At 38.3% G+C, this 17,232-nt stretch overlaps 1 protein-coding gene across 4 annotated transcripts in view; it reads right to left on the reverse strand.

Annotated features, from left to right (window-relative positions):
- Positions 1-7,436: 7,436 nt before the first annotated feature.
- The window catches only part of LOC148013527 (Zinc finger C-x8-C-x5-C-x3-H type family protein), a 90,972-nt gene continuing 81,176 nt past the window's right edge, over positions 7,437-17,232 (reverse strand). For 2 of the 4 annotated variants that reach the window (XM_087667740.1, XM_087667737.1), the window contains one exon: positions 7,448-7,766. In XM_087667740.1, coding sequence (XP_087523866.1) covers positions 7,628-7,766 — 139 coding nt within the window. In that variant the 3' untranslated portion in view covers positions 7,448-7,627. Of the gene's footprint in view, positions 7,767-17,232 lie in introns of all 4 variants that reach the window. The other 2 variants (XM_087667741.1, XM_087667738.1) reach the window with 2 other exon arrangements.

Raw genomic sequence — 17,232 nt, forward strand, 5'->3', positions numbered from 1 at the left:
TCTCCATTGGAGATACAGATACATCAAACATTACCCGCTTGAATTCATTCCATGTACCAAACTCTTCCCCAATCTTTCACATATACATCTACCAAGTGTAGGCATAACCTTCAAGGTGAAGGGATGCATAATAAGTATCAACTTCATTGCTTCTTGGGTAGAGAGAAAAGTACATTTCAAGCTTATTTATCCATTATTCCCATTCTGTAACGCGTGATCATTGTAAGGGGAATGATTGGAATTGGGATTTCTAAAGGATTGTTCTCTCTAAGAGTCTTTATTCCATGAATGTTGCTTATGATAGGGCTGTCCGTTTTGATCGGTACCAAACCTTTGATGAGGTGATTGAACATTGCCATGATTAGAGGGTCTTTCAATTGATTATCGCTCTCTTGGAAGTTGATCATGCATAGATCTTTGTGCATCCTCATGTCTATCATTAAGATTGACCTCTACTCTTCTTGGTATGGTAGTAGGCTGAGGATAGAATTACTTATAAAAGGGATCACATCCATGCTCATCATTGTCTAGTTGTGCATCCTCTTCATGCCTAGCATCATTCTTTTGATTGAATTGAGGTCTTGTTTTATTCTTAGGATTATACAAATTGGAATCATATGTATCTTTGAATTTAGAAGGCTTGTGGGATCAAGAAGTGGAGTGAAATACGGGTCTTTTGGGGTGGAACACTACCAATTGTAGGTTGTGTTTCTTACATTTTGCTTCCCAAGTTCTTAATAATAGCAATTAGCTCATCAAATTTATTGTCCATTGACTTGTTAATCATGTTTATATCCCTAAGAACCCCTTCATTCATGTTGTTCAAGGCAAAGTGATAGAGCTTGTGGGTGAGCCTCTTCGTATTAGAACTAGTTTCAATGGCAAGAAAAGAATAATTCTTTTGGATTAAGTCAATAACATTTTTCTCAACTTACCTACTTTGCAATGTTTTGATGATCAAGTTTTATAATCTCTCTCTAGAAGAGGCACAAGGAGTAGCCAAGTTTGTAATTAATCTTGATGAAAAGGAGATATTGAAGTATACATAATTAAAGAGAGGCTCTATTACCCTAATGTGATTAGAGCACTCTCATCAAGTCCATGGAATGATTCATTGTCCTTTAGCATTCATTTTGAACAAAATATTTGGTGATTGGGAGATTTTGAAGTAGATACAAAATATTGACATACTGCATTGGGCTTTCCATTAGAACTTCAATACTTGATGTAAGCAATAGAAGAGCTCATTGGTGAGGGTTTTGGAAATTGCAAAGTAGAATAGCATATAGCTAGGGATTTGAATACACTCAAATGCATGCATAATGTTTCAAAGGGTGCCACTTTTAGATGTTTTTACCTCTATTGCATATCTATAACAACAACATTGAACTTAAGCAATTGAAACAAAGCTCCCCTCTAGGCACATAAAAGACCTAGAGTTTAATGAAAATTTGGATATTCCATTAGCCAATGCTCATATATACATACTTCAAGTGCTTTGCAATATAACATTTGCTTGTGCAATGAAGCATAAGACTTGGTGGTAGAGAAGGCGAGTATATAAAGCTATGGGAAATACATATCCATTATATTTTTTCCATTAATCAAATATTTCTCTTGGAGTTTCCTTATGTGAACCTCCCACCATTGCTAAGAGGTGAGTACCTAGCTCCACCGTTGCAAGGGGTGAGTTCTTTACTATCTTTATCAATTCCCATGGTGTAATACTTCAGAATAATAAGAACATCATAGGCTATGATAATCTTGATCATGGCTTCCACATTTTCTTCAGTCTATTTTTGTATTTCTTTGGCTATGGAGTATGGCTCTTTTACATTGGTATCAAAAATCACTTATATTGTCCCAAGTGCTTGTTCTTCATGAAAAATAGTTGTTGGACTTAGTATGCACCCAAACCCTACATTGTGCACGCTAATAGTAGGACAACTCCAAATGCTTGTTTATGTGTCATCATGTCCAAATCAACTATTGTCATCTCTTGTTACCAGTTTGATCCAGTCTAAGAAGTAGGGACAAAACAAGACATTCAATGCAATTTACAGGGGTATGACAAATTGGTACATGTATTTGTAGGTGATTTTTACCCTCTGAATGTGGATTTCAACTAAACAAGGAATTTCAAATAGGTATTTCACACTTGTGCAGGTCCTTGCAAATACTTTTACCACTTTTGAAGTGGTAGTGTAGGTCATATAGGTACCCTACAACTGCAATTTAGTGTTATATAGGGTTTGACACAAGAGAAACCAATTACAGGTGTAAACGGATTTAGATAACTCCTCAATAGTTCTGAATAGACAATTGAATTTAGTTCTAGGATCAATAACAGTGATTCTTATGGAAGTTGATGATCATAGGTTGATAAGGGACTTTATTGCAAAGGTCTCAAGATAAAAATTGCCTCGTTTGGACACTCCAATCAAAATTTATTATAGTTTCTATGGATTGTTGGTCACCATAGAACAGATCTGTATTCAAGATGACCAAGAACAAAAAAGAAGACCAGATCTTAGAAACAATCAATGAGGATGTTAGGATCTACCAACCAGAGTCTAATGGATCCAACCTTGGACTAAATCAGGACACCAAGAAGATGATGATGGTACTAATGCAATTAATGCTCACCATAGTCATCTTGAGCATGCAGGGTATCACGTGTCCCAAAGGTTGAACAAGAAATCTTAACAAGATCAATATCACAAATGAAATGCCATTCTATACAAAGCCATATTGGACATTTGTAATATAAAAAAGAATACATAGTTGCTCTAATTCTTGTAGCACAACCTCCTCTTCATTTGAGATTTTCAATCTCATCAAGAATTTTCTATTAGTTTTAATACCTAAAATAGTTTGTTTCTATTGTATACCCTAAAAACCATTATAACCATCACCAAGAAATCTCATCAATGATGCAACTACAAAAAGGATGTGTGCTATTTTTTATAAAATCTTTGGGATATAACCTTCCATCCAACCAGAGGTTAAGAGGTTTCTTTCCTTGAATGACTTTCTAATTCAATATGAAGACTCATTTTACCCCACTAATATAGAGATTATTAGATGATTGATCTCCATAGTTAGAGAGTTTTTTGAAGATCGCTAAAGAAACACTATGAACTCGAAGAAGAAGGAGAAAGGAAGAAGGCAATGAGAATAGATTAAGGCAATCAGAAGTTAAAAGAATTCAAATTGGTATTGATATGTAACTCAAATATGATTAAAAAGTAGGATCTTAATTTCCCAATCATTAAACTATTGTAGAGGGCTAGATTTTTAGACTTGATGTAAGCCATAATTATGTTGTGATAATGACCTCCCACACTTCTAGATATGCTTATTTATTTATTTTTAAAGACTTTTTGAAAAACCACAAAATGATCTCCTCCCCCCCCCCCCCCCCCCGGCAAAAAAAAATCTCTCTAGGATTTATTCCCAATCATTAAACTATTGTAGAGGGTTATATTTTTAGACTTGATGTAAGCCATAATTATGTTGTGATAATGACCTCTCACACTCCTAGATATGCTTATTTATTTTTTTTAAAGACTTTTTGAAAAACCACAAAATGTTCTCCCCCCCCCCGCCCCCCCGCCCCCCCAAAAAAAAAAAAACTCTCTAGGATTTATTACAAGCTTGTTTTAGAATCATTTTCCAACACCAATGTGGATAAGGCATGGTGCACATCATGATAGACATGGATAACATGGATGCCTTTGATATGTGGAAGCTACTTCTCATTGTTGCATTTAGACATGATAATAGTTTGATTGTTGCATTCAAGACCACTACCCAAATATTGGAGTATTTCTTCATGACTTTATTAGGAGGCTTAAGAGTACTATCAAAATGGTTATTGACAATTAATGTCTACCAAGTATTCAATGCTCTTGTGGTAAGAAATGAGAAATTTATGGACTCCTCATAGCCAATCTAGCATGAACTATTGGAAGCTCATCTTAGCATTTAATGACGTGATATATCTAGAAGATAGTTAATTGAAGGCCAATAAAGAAGCAAGAAGCTTTAATTTGTCGTACTAAGAACCAAAGTAAGATGGTTCAACCAAAGATGCAAGGGAAGAAAGATTTCATGAGCTCATGTGAACCTTGAGGATTTTAGAAGATTAAGGAAGAGGCATTTAAAAAGATACCATATCGAGTCTCAATTGCACCAATATGGAAGAAAATTTCAACATAGATAAGGTGAAGTTGCTTCTTTTCACCGAATGCAAGAAATTGGGCCATAGCTACTACATTTGTTTAGAGACACAGAACCCAACTTAGTTCTTTGAATCAAGGAAGTCCGAAGCGAGTAAGCCATCACATAACTTTTACCCATACCTTAATTTGTTGAAATTTTTTAGAGTATATCTCAAAGAACAATGTCCATATTTCTAAAGGCACGCAACAAAATAGAGAGAGAATTTAGCTATTGAAATAAACATTTTTGAACAGACCCAACCATCTATTGTCATAACTATCATTATCATAAATGTTATGCATAACCCTTGGCTAAAAGAGAAAAAACTAAGATTACACAAGTGCACATGAGTGTTTCCCTTTGAAAGCTTCTTTCAAAGTAGATGCTCTTCTTCTATTTTAGATTTTTGAATGTGTGAAGTTACAAAACATAGTCATCCAAAGAGATTATGTGATCATATTAACTTCCTAACATGATGACAACATGATTTCGCATACTTATTGTGCCCACATATTGCTTCTAACATCCTAGTCCTCCTTAGCTTCATCATTCACTGTAAATCAACATTTGCTTGGCAATAGAACAAATAAAGTCCCCTTTCAAGTGGCCATATGTGAAGAATTCTTACACTACATTCACCACAAGCATGCAATCTTCTCTCATGGCCCAAATTTTATCTCAAATTGTGAAGAATTCTTACACTACATTCACCACAAGCATGCAATCTTCTCTCATGGACCAAATTTTATCTCAAATATATCTTATCGAAAATAGTACCACATGTTAACAATGAAAGAAATGTGAAGTAGATATCTCATCCCAAAGGTATAGTCTTCTTACCAATGCTATGTTTTAGTATTTGAACCCATTTTTCAATGTAAAAGGCACAAGTGATATGACTAGCTTGTCTACCAATCAAGTGACCAAAGTCCATTTTAGTCAATAAGCTAAAGCTAATTATATTAATCTATTTTCAACTTTTTTTGGGTAAATATTATAAATCCAATGGTACCAAGAGATGTGGGCAGGAACGAACACGAAAGATGTATCTCCCAAGCAACACAAACTAGTCTAGTAAAGTTTATTATTATTTTAATACTTGAATAGAAGTCTCATCATGTCATTCTTGGCCTACATTAAAAGTATGCATTTTAAATCCACAAGTTCTTCATACAACCCTTTTCATATGCCTGCTTGAAACTGAAGCACTTGCTAATCAATAGCTTGTCTTTGCTAGTAAAGAAACCTCCTATAGTATATTCCCTTCAAAAAGTTGAAGTCTTAAAGTAATAAGAAGATGAAAAGTCATTGATTTGTAAAACCCTATGGTACATCTCCTTCAAAGAGATAAATCCTCATAATAATATGGAAAGTCGTGCTTTTTTTAAATATAAAAGATAACTTACTATGTAATGTGTTAACAAATCACAATTTAGAAGATGGGCATCTATTGGCACTCCTATCACTAAATTCTCAATGATTTCTACTAAATACATTAGTTTTAGTTGGTCAACCTTGAATGTATCAAGCATTCATTGCTCAAATTTTCTTCTACATCTCCAATTATGCTACCATCACAAGTTCATTGTGCCATCACGTTTGTTTCAAGGCTTACCTAATGTATGGTAGAGAAATTCCATAATCTATCTTAAGACTCCATCAATATACATGACATGTTTCACGCTTGAGTCTACTGGTTGTCCTATCTTAATACCAAGATCTACCTTTTTATGTGTTCAAGCTTGATAAGTATCCTACTAATTAATGTATAAGCATGCAAATTTCTCTCCTAATAGAGTTCAAGTACTAGGTCATCTCCCAAACTCAAGGAGTATTTTCACTAATATTGCCTATCACATAAATCTATGGCCAACCTTGTCAATGGCAACATATCTATGATGGTCAAAAGCTTGTAATGCAAGCGACCCACATGCTAGCTTCCAACTTTCAGCATTTTGTTGAATATCAACATTGATCTTTTCCGCTTTTGATGAGCCATGCAATGACACCACCTACAAGGACCCCACAATGATTTCCTCACATTAGCATGTAATGTCTTGTGTATTTCAGGTCCACGTTTGGACCCATAGTTCTCAAATTTATTCAACTCCAACCTGCAATTGTGATATCTTGGAATTGTGATCTTTTACTCAATATCATGATTTTATCATAGTCAAGGCAATTACAACCCTGCATTAACTTCAATACAACCCTTTGGCGATCACAACATTAGCCTCTTGGAATTGGCTTGCATATTCAAGCACTAGCCTCTACAATATATGCACACCCTCTACATGCTATACCACATTCCTTTGGTTATTTTGCCTCTAGCTCTACTTACATCATTATATTTACATGAGATTAGACATGCGTTATATAGGTGATCTCCAACAAGTGCTCAAAACATCCCAAGCCCTCAACTTACTAATGTTACAACATTTAACATACCATTGGCTTTACAACCTCCTATGCATGTGCTCAAAATATCCCAAGTCCTCAATTTAGTCAGGTTACATAAGCATATCATTGGCCTTACAACCAGCTACTATGCTACAACCTTACACGGCCTCAATCCATTGAGCAAGATACAAACCATGCCGAAGTTCCGAAGTGATTAGATGCAACTACATTTGCACCTCATTTTCTCCCAATTGATACTTTGGGCTATGCTAATCATAACAAGAAATAATGACAGTTTGTCTACCAAATGCAACTTCAACAATTGCAATAATAGTTTAGCATCAACTCCTTTGGACCTTTTGTCAAGTGCCCAAAATTCCGCCACTACGAAAAAATGGTCACCTAATTATGTATCGTACACATGTTTGTTTGTGGTTTCTTTCTTGTTGATTATTTCTTTTCTTTTGAACTCCACATAAAAGATAGGAAAAGGACAAGCTATACCTTTGTTACTTGTACATCCTACTTGGCAAGATGAGCAGTCAAGGTTTCCTATGTTTTCACCCCCATCAAACGGATTAGAACTCTTCGTTTTCTTGTTCACAAACTCTTTTTAATCAAGTTAATGCTAATGTTTGTGTAAACTTGTGGGTTTTCATAACTATGCCGGTAAGAGCTTTGATCATTCTCTTTACAATGAATTAGGCTTTTGCAGGCCACTAGCAATTTGTCGAGTTTGGCATCCTCCTAAGTTATAGAAGTTTCTTCAGACTTTTATAATAGATGGCTTGTAGTTATTAGAGCATATATATTGAGTCTGGCAATGAACAAGAAGAATGAAACCTCAATACAGTTCGTATTTCCAATGGTTTTACTGTACAATATATCTCACAAAAAGCACTTACATGCTGTAAAGTTTAAAATCATGAAATGGTGGTTTTAACCCACCGATACACTTGTATCGAATGGCATGTCCAACACATTTTAACAGTCCAAGATTTTATTAACCTTCTTTCTGTGAAACAGAATTTGCACTGCTGTGGTGCCTCTGCTTTCTTTTTCTTTTGGTGTCACTTTCTCTAGCTTGATCATCTGAAACATCCTCTTCAAAGCTTGATAAACTATGATATGAATTTCTGTCCCTGATGCACAAGCAAGCAACAATTAGGAACAGGGACTGCATAAGCATAGATTAACAACTTAAGTTGCACTCTTTTGCACGTATTTTCACCTTTTTTTCTCATGCATTCTAAGATTAATATCAATGTTGCATGAAGAACAGCTCAAATTAATTTGAATAGCCTTGGCTCTCTCCTAACTTTCAGGCAATGACAAGTCAGCCAGGACAATCATGAGACACATGGGTTACAAAGCTGATAATGGAATTAGTTGGAATCAGTTTTTCCAGCTAATAAGAATTTAATGAGCCTCATTAATACATCAGCTTTTGAATTTGTCTACGTGAGCACTCACGAGTCAGAACAAGGAAATGGCAATAAGAGGCATGCGAGTGTTGTTTTGGTTTGGACAAGCTGTCAGTTCAATTTGCATCAAGCAACATATGCCAGATTCTAGTATTAATGTTGCTTGTAACTTGAATACAGAATGCAATTGAAGTAAATATCAGTGATTTTTATATGACCAGTGTAATTCTGGTCTCCACTGTAGTCTGTGGCCCCAATGGTCGCATAAGGGCTTACTGTTGTGGTACATGCATATACATGGATGCTTTTGGATGACCTTGTGTATATAATAAACAACGATCTTAAGGTAGTCAGAGGCATCCAAACGTTTCAGATAACTAAAAGGACAACTGTAAATGTAATCCTATTCTAATATACAATATACAAATTTGTGCTGTAAAATGTGATATCTACAACACAGCTGCTGAATGGCTTAAGACTCTTCGCACAAGCTCACTTTCTAGTGGTGCATAATTTTGAAAAATCCTCGTGCATAGCTGCAATGCATACAGCATCAAAGTGTTTGAATACTCATATAGAAGTCCCAACAGCTTTACAAAGTTCACTACATGTGATGTATAAAGAATGAGTCGAAGGTGGTCAGAGGTATCCAAATATTTAAGTGGCCTACATCTCAGATGACTACAATGCAAATTGTAAGTCTGATTCTATTATAGTATACTAAACTATTGTTTGTTTGTGTGCGCCTGCCTGTGTGTGTGCGTGTGCACGCACATTTGTATATACTTTTTTTCGTGAAAAACGATGTTTGAAAGTTGAGCTCAAGAGAGTGCATAGGGTGATTGAAGAAGATGGAGGCTTGAAAGTTGAGCTCCACAAAGGGAGATTGATAAAGATGGAGGCTGATTTGTGTGGTGAGATGGGGGGCCCAAAAATTTGGGCAGAATTTCAAAAAAAAAGGTGCCAACAAACATTTTAAATGGCCTTTCTTTTGTACAATACAAATGCACGCAAACCATACAGTACTATACAAAACAAACATATGGTACGGTACTTGTACGGAATGTACCATATGCACATAGAATGCAACCCTGACCCCAACAATGAAGAAATTGTATTGAAGCTCCCATTGGTGTTAAGAGTCTCCCTGTAGCTCCTCAAAATTGGCGCACAATGAATGGACAGTGAATGGATGATGCACCACCAAAACTCTATCAAGGTAGTATACACCGAGATGCTCTTGTCACCAGGTGATGATACTTTTTGCAGTTGCTTTCCTTATTTACTTATATAAATATTTTATTTTTCTTTTCTTTAGTTGCTGTTGCTTTTTACCCCCAAAGTTCTCTTGGATTAAGCTGGAATCTTTGCATGGCCAGAAGAGGCAGCCACTAGGACAAATTGGACTAATGGTTTGTCTGAGCCTTAGGACCAGTTCCATATTGAATGGACACTAAAGAATAGAATGCCAATGGTTTGGGACTGTGCGCTTAGCCACTGGAGATGGTGTAGGACAATGAGCCTGGCCAAGATAGAAGATACATATATAAGAATGCTCACAGAATAAAAGTCACCGTAACTGAGCCACATTACACTTTTTGATGTGGTTGCAATGATAAAAGTTGCTCATAACAACTTGAGGAATGCAAGGGTCACCATCCCTAAAATTTAGGGAGTTACTATTTTTGAACTCTAGAATCTGTTCACGTCATTATCTTCGTTTTTGCATGAGGATTAATTCTCCAGTTTGTGCCGAGGTCAAATTTTGCACCAAACATGGAGAATTTTAGACCGGAAGGTTTAAATGGAAAATTTGTTACATGTATGCCATGTGGCACAAATTCCCAAAAGAGAGAGAGGGAGAGCATTATAAAAAAACGTAATAGGTGTAAGGGGCAAATCTGAGAATGAAGTTTTGAGGAGCTGAGGGTAGATTGCTGCAAGAACATTAGCTATGGAGAGTACTTTTTCAACTCTGACTCATGTACGGAGGTAGAGCTTGCTCCCTCTGGTCAACTCTCTCTCTCTATTCTCATAGGAAATGTTTTGCATGATGGGCTGATTCCATCGAAGGGTTTTTCAGCTCTGATTTAGTGTTGTTTGTGGGACTGTTTTAATGCTAGAGTGATGCTTTCCTAAAAGGGATGTTATTCTGGACATGCTGGACAATAAGAACAATGAATTCAGAGATCTGCAGACTGCAATTCTGCACACGAATCATTGAGTTTTGGTCATAGAAAATGCTTTCCTAAAAGGGATGTTGTTCTAGACATGCTGGACAATAAAAACAGTGGATTCAGAGATCTGCAAATTGCAATTCTGCACATGAATCATTGAGTTTTGGTCACAGAAAATGCTTTCCTAAAAGGAATGTTGTTCTGGACATGTTGGACAGTAAGAACAGTGAATTCAGAGATCTGCACACTCCAATTCTGCACATGAATCACTGAGTTATGGTTACAAAAAATGCTTTTCTAAAAGGGATGTTGATCTTGTCATGCTATATTGTCCTTATGCAGCTGGGATTTACTCAGAAAAGATGAAAACCTTCACAAGTTATGTATTTTGGAACATTTCATTTTTGTAATTTTTCCATCTTTTAATTGATAAAGAAATACCGAGAGGGGTCTTCGGGGCCAATTTGGTGTTGAGCGAGGGAGTGAGGTCTCTGTTTGTGTGTGTGTGTGTGTGTGTGTGTGTGTGTGTGTGTGTGTGTGTGTGTGAAAAGACCAGGTGTTAATTGAAGGAACTACCGCTTTATGTGAGTCATATACCGGTTTTTCAGCTCTTACCACTGAAAAGCATCTAAAAGGGAGCCTTCTAGATGTGCTACCTTGTGAGGCTCCCAATGAGCTCCCATACATCCATTTGCAACGCCATAGGCTCTAGCTAGGTAAAGCCTCCAGGCCTACCACGTTGCATGAGCCAACCTTGATGATAAACATTGTATATTAGATCTTTGTCTCACACAATAAGTGGCTGCTCTTGCTGATTAATTGCTAGCAGAAAGTCCCCCATGAGATACAACCTAGGCTAGGCATTGGTCAACTGAAAAAACGACAAGCACCTCTCCGCATGATTAGTGCCAACTCACTTGACCATAGGCAGTGCTTCAATATCTCCACGCACTATAATGGATAGTGCTTGCAAACCCCATCCTGCTGCATCTAAGTCAAACCAACTACCGATTGCCCCCATGAGCTACAAGCCATAGAAATAAGGACTCTCCAAACCCACCAACTAGTGTCACCACAAGATTCAGCAGAAAGCATCCATGGTATTATGCCCTTTCCAATGTTTGCTACATGATGGGGCCCAGTTTTTGTTTTTTGAGCCGGGTGCCTAAACAGACTCAAAGGCAGAACCCTATGCCACTAGCTTATGATTTCGCTACTTCCTTCAGAACCAAGGTCCTTGGAAGACTCCTCCCAATGAGCGGAGCGTGGGTAGGCACCTAGCACCCCGGCACAGGGGCCCAGGTAGTGTTGGACTCTCACCAGCTAAAACCGCCAAAGGGATGCCATACCCCAAGGTTGGCGGCTGTCGGCTCAAAGGTGGTGTCCCGTCGCACTTAAGCAAACACTGCCTCCCGACAGCATTCACTTGCTTGAGCGAGGCGGTGCCATCATTGGTACAAGTACGAGCTTGCGCACAAGATCGCAAAGGGAGGATATCGCCATCTCCCGACGCGCGAAGGGTAGGGATCACGCATATAATATTCCCAAGTACCTCGGCATCGCCTCGCCGAGGAATGCTGCCACGAGGCGATGCCCCAGGACCACATTCCTCGAGTGCGGACGAGTGCTCACACAGTTGGGTAAACACACACCCGCCGATCTCCCCACCAAGGAGTAGCGCAGCTTCATCCTCTAAGGTACACCCTCGGGACAAAAGGTCGCGAGTTTCACTTATAATACCCGAGATTTGCATGTCGCGTTCATCGGTCAACGCAGGACAAGAAAGCAAGATGTGTGCATAAGAGGTTCCTGCTTCGCGAGAGCTGCACAGAGGGCAGGTTTGCTAACGAGAATGTCGATAGCTATCAGCCATCTCCACCCCGCCAACCCGTGCTAAGCACAGAAACCTTTCCTCTGAAGCCTTGACGTTCTCCGATAGGTTGGTGCGAAAGAGGTAATTCCTTGAGCATTCGAACTTGTTTTCATTATAGGAGGCGAGTCTCACACACTCGTATTGTCGTTCCCATTTCTTCCAGACATGATACCTTACAGCGATTAGAGGTATGGGCCCAGTCCATGCCATTTTACATCAAGATGTCTCTGCAAATCTAGGTTGTGTACACCAAGATGCTCACAATCTTTTGGACAACTATTGAGGCTAGCCAAAGCCAATCCTTTGGATCCCAATCTAAGTCATCGAAAGGCCTACCCTCCGAAAGCCTATGGCATCACTTTTGGCCTAACCAAGCTATGTGTGGATTTAAGTGCCTTGTCTTTCTTAGAGGCCTATGACTCTGATCCTCCTTGAAGGGATGTTGGGGAAGGCAAGACCCTACTGCACTCTATCTACAACAAATCGGCTACCCTCTTGTACAAAAAAAGGTGTCTAGGGAAGCACCTCTGACTCTATCTACTATCACCCATACTAGGATGTCTATAGGTGACAATTGTATCGACTATGTCTTGGCTGCAAATGCTCTTGATGAGAAGGGGCTAACCAATCCTGAGGCATCACTACATATATCTCGTCTCCTAGCCTCTGCCCCTCTCTGCCATCCTATCACGTACTGCACTATCTTCAAATCCACACCCCTCTAAATGTCTCTCCATACCCTAATGGGCTGAGCAGTGCCAACCTCCCTACCAGCCCACTGAATGTAGTCACACCCCTCCGGTTATATCCTTTCATAATCTTGGACCTCGAGGTTCCAAATGGCAGGCTTCCTCTTAATCTTCTCCTCGTAGACTAGGACCCTCTAACCTACTACCTTCTGCAAACTCCACCAAACTTAGAGAAACTCCACCAAACTTAGAGCAAGCTGCGTAAAAAGGATGATCTCGGTAATGTGGTCCTTGCTTTAGTAAATGCCCACCTCATAGACAATCCTCAAACCTCTTCCAAGAAGGATTTGCATCCTTGGAAACCCTATGCAAGAATTTCAAGGTCTATATACCAGGAGTGAGCTCACAAACCACTTTTTTTTTTAATAGGGACTGACTATGATGATTGCCTACCATGCCACCTTGAAATAGGAGTCCCTCAACTCATCACAGTTGAACCATATGAAATTCTACACTAGGCTGTTGCCAATAGAACCTTGACTACTAGAGCCCTTTCAATAAAGAAGAGGTGGGCCATGTGTCAAATCACTAGACATCTAGATGGGTGCTAGTAGGATTGGTCACAATGTCATAAAGGCCTAGACATATGCACTAGGGGCACTTTGGAGTTAGGGCAGTGGAGTCCTGTTTATAGAACTTAAGGCCCTATTTTGCATATCGTTGCGTGATCACCACTCTTAAACTCTTGGTCCAAAGGCCAACATGTCTGTATTCTAGGATAGTGTAGATTGGTTGTATGGGACTCCACCCCTCGCAAAGTAGCCATGACTTGGTTCTCAAGCTTGGGGGTGACTCTGTTTGGCTCTATGGCTCGGAGGTGAGTTTGATGTCCCACTTCCTTTATATTCAGTGATATAGGTATGGCTTGTATCATGTCTTATATGCAAGTTGGATCCTATTAACCTAAGCAACATACTAAGAGGGAACCAATGGAGTTATGCAAGGTGAAAGCTATGAAGTGTCTTACGAGGATGTGAAATTTTGAGATGCTTTAATCTTCTTGATAACATTTGATTAAGTTATTAATTAAATGTGCAAGGTTGCTTAGCACAAGTGATACACATGGCAATTATTCCATGGTAACAAGCCAAGGTATCCAGTGTCAAATTTGGGCCTAGACCAATTTATTGGCCACTAATCTCAATGGTGACATTAGAGACTATGCATTAATAACACTGCCAGTCTAAGGGTCAATAACTACTCAAGGATACTTGCAAGAAAAATTGGCCTAGCAAATTTAATTATTGACAAGTAATTTTATTTTTTTTAGCACTAGAATAATTATTAAATTAATTTTTAAAATTTTAAAATTTATATTTTAAAAATTAATTTAATAAGCTGAATAATGCTGAAAAATGAGATTAAAAGGTTGCCACTTGGCAAAACTTGCCCATGCAAGAGGAAAAAACGTTTTTAGGGGCTAGTGGAAGTCTATTTCATTCATTGTAAGAGAGAAGAAGGCTATAAGAGAGCAAGGAGAGCCTGCTGAATGTGATTTGCAACTACCAAGGATCAATCCTACAGCATGTGACAATAGTTTGCAACCCTCCAAGAGCACATGATAGCAACCCAAGGTCATATGATGCAAATGGCAGCATATAGGATGGAATAACAGTCTTTCTGGTAGTCCTAAGCTGTAGGTGACAGCTTCCATGGCTTTTTGAGCAAGGCAGCAACAAGTTTTCAGTGTTTCTCACGATGAAACTCTGAAATTTCTCTCTCTATAGCATTCACTCTCATCCCCCAGCCATCTCTCAAGTTATCTCAACATTTTCCAGCAGTCAGAGTCATCAAAGGAAGAGATTTCAATCAATCTCTGTTATAAACCCTAATTCACAGTAGAAATTAGGGTTTTGATAGCTGCCTCAAGATGCACGCTCAAAATTGAGAGCCTAGAACTTGAATTCTAGTAGCTGAAATTGAGGAAGTTTAGGGAGATTCAAGAGGCCAACCATCCAATATCAAATTTGGGGCTGAATTTGTCTTTAAAGGAGCAAGGTGAGAACCAATCCCCAAGAAAACCAAGGGGCAAATTAGTTTAGAGACTTATTGATCAGTTTTGACAACAACAAGAGGCATTTGGATTAGCAGAGGAGGTCAAAGGATCTCAATTGTACTCCTCCCATTTGCAATATAAGATAAAGAAATACCGTGAGGGGCACTTGGATTAGCGGAGGAGGTCAAAGGATCTCAGTTGTACTCCTCCCATTTGCAATATAAGACTAAAAAAATACCATAAGAGGCACCAATTTTGGGGCCAACAAGATATCCAACGTCCAAGATTAAAGTGGTAATATTTACATAAGTTCATGTGAATTTTATGCTTGTTGCAAATAGTGTTAAATCAAGTTATTTACCGCCCTGTCCGAGAAGGAAGGCTGGTTTCAAAGTGTAACAGGATTGAGAGGAGAAGCACACGAGAGTTTTGTTGGTATAATGAATCGTACCTCTATTCTTTGCTATCTTCAGTTGTTTGACTCTATAGTGTACACTTATATAAAGGGTGCCCGCGTGGCTATTGGCCATTGGCCTTTAGCCCAACAACCTCCCCCTTAAGGGCCAATGTGCCTTTATGGGAGTATAAGAAAAAGTAAAGATACTATCCAATGCCCATCAGTACTATGTAGTATCCAACGCGCTCAGAAGGGAAACTCTTCATGATAAGGTGTGCAAGGTTATCATCCATATGTAACTTAACAAGCTCAATGCACATGTCCTAAAGAACCTCCCTAATGAACTAATACTTCACCTTGATGTGCTTTGTCTTTATATGAAAGATGGTGTTTCATGCTGACTAAATGACACTCTAGTTATCACATTGCAATATAGGCATCTCTATGCAATGCCAAAGTCTCCCACTAGATAAGTAAATCTTATAGCTTCTTTGCGGACCTCAATGGATGCAGCATACTCGGTCTCGGTGGTGGTTAAAGTCATATATGGCTCCAATCGAGAGTCCCAAGAGATTACACGACCTATACAAAACCTATAGTAGACTTTCTGGAGTCAATACTCCTTACAAAATCAACATCTACCTATCCAAGAACATGTGCATCCTTCCTTTTGAAGCATATGCATATAGATCTATTGCCACTCAAGTATCTCATGATACTTTTTAGTGTCTCAACCTTTGCATGAGTCTTGCACGCGGCATAGTATCAAAGGCTTTGCAGAGGTCCACAAAACAACAATAGATTTTTTGCCTCCGTGATCGTCCCTCCTCAATCAAGGCCCTTAGCGTGAATATATGGTCTAGCATATTGTCTCCGTGGTGGAAACCAACTTGTCCTGTAGACCATATTTTCTTTGTTTCAGCCCACCAACTCAACTCATGCTCCAAAATAGAGACATATATCTTTGCATGCGGATGTATAAGAAAGCTTGGTCATTTCAACTTTATGCTCATCTAGCTTGAAGTTGTCCTCTTAGCTAAGTATCAAATATGGAGACAATTGAATATTGATTGCCTTATCCCTTTCCATATTGAAATGCTCTAATAACTTCTTAATATATTCCTTTTAAGACAAATAGAATATATTTATTTGTCTCTATACTGCATAATTCATGTATTAACAATACAACCAACATTTCTCCAAGTCTTTCATGTCAAAGGTTCCATCATGTGACCTTCTCTTTAGTGCATCCATATTCATGGCTAACTTCCTAGCAAGTAGCATGTCATCCACATAGAGAATCAAAATCATAGTTACTAGATACGAAAGGTACGATACGGTACGGTACGATAAAATACGGTACTAAATGGTACCTTAAGATTTTATAAGGTATGGTACGATATTAATACGAAAAAAAAATAACTTGATTATTTTGGACTAAAGATAATAGAATAGATAGTTCAAGTCTAAATAGCAATGCTATTAGAGTATATAAGATGAGTACTTGAGGATAACATGCCAAAACCTAATGCTGCATGCGCAACATGCGCTACTGCTACCTACAACTTATAGCTACATAGATGGGAATGAATACATCATACATGCATGATCATACAAATAAGAGAAGTGTGGGCTTGAGAGAGAGAAGGTTGAGAGAAATTGTTTGAATCTCAGATAACCTAATCTCATGGGAGAATCATATTAGTATAAGGAGCATTTAGCTCGTCCCAAAGTGCAGCTTGAATGGGAAAGATGTATCCATTAAGTTGGTACCTTATGGTACTAATACGTAAGGTACGGTACCTAAAGTATGGTATAGTATCAAACCTTTTGTACGTGGTACTAGTGCAACTATGATCAAAATCATAAGGTTACCATCCCTAGCCTTGCTATTGTATAAGCAACAGTAAATCTCAATTCTAATGTATCCATAAGACCACATAAAAGCATTGACCATATGATACCATTCCATGGGAGCCTATATCAAACCAT

The sequence above is a fragment of the Lygodium microphyllum genome, chromosome 26, assembly GCF_053477565.2.
Source record: "Lygodium microphyllum isolate KBCC chromosome 26, Lygodium_microphyllum_v1.1.10, whole genome shotgun sequence".
Taxonomy (NCBI): Eukaryota; Viridiplantae; Streptophyta; class Polypodiopsida; order Schizaeales; family Lygodiaceae; genus Lygodium; species Lygodium microphyllum.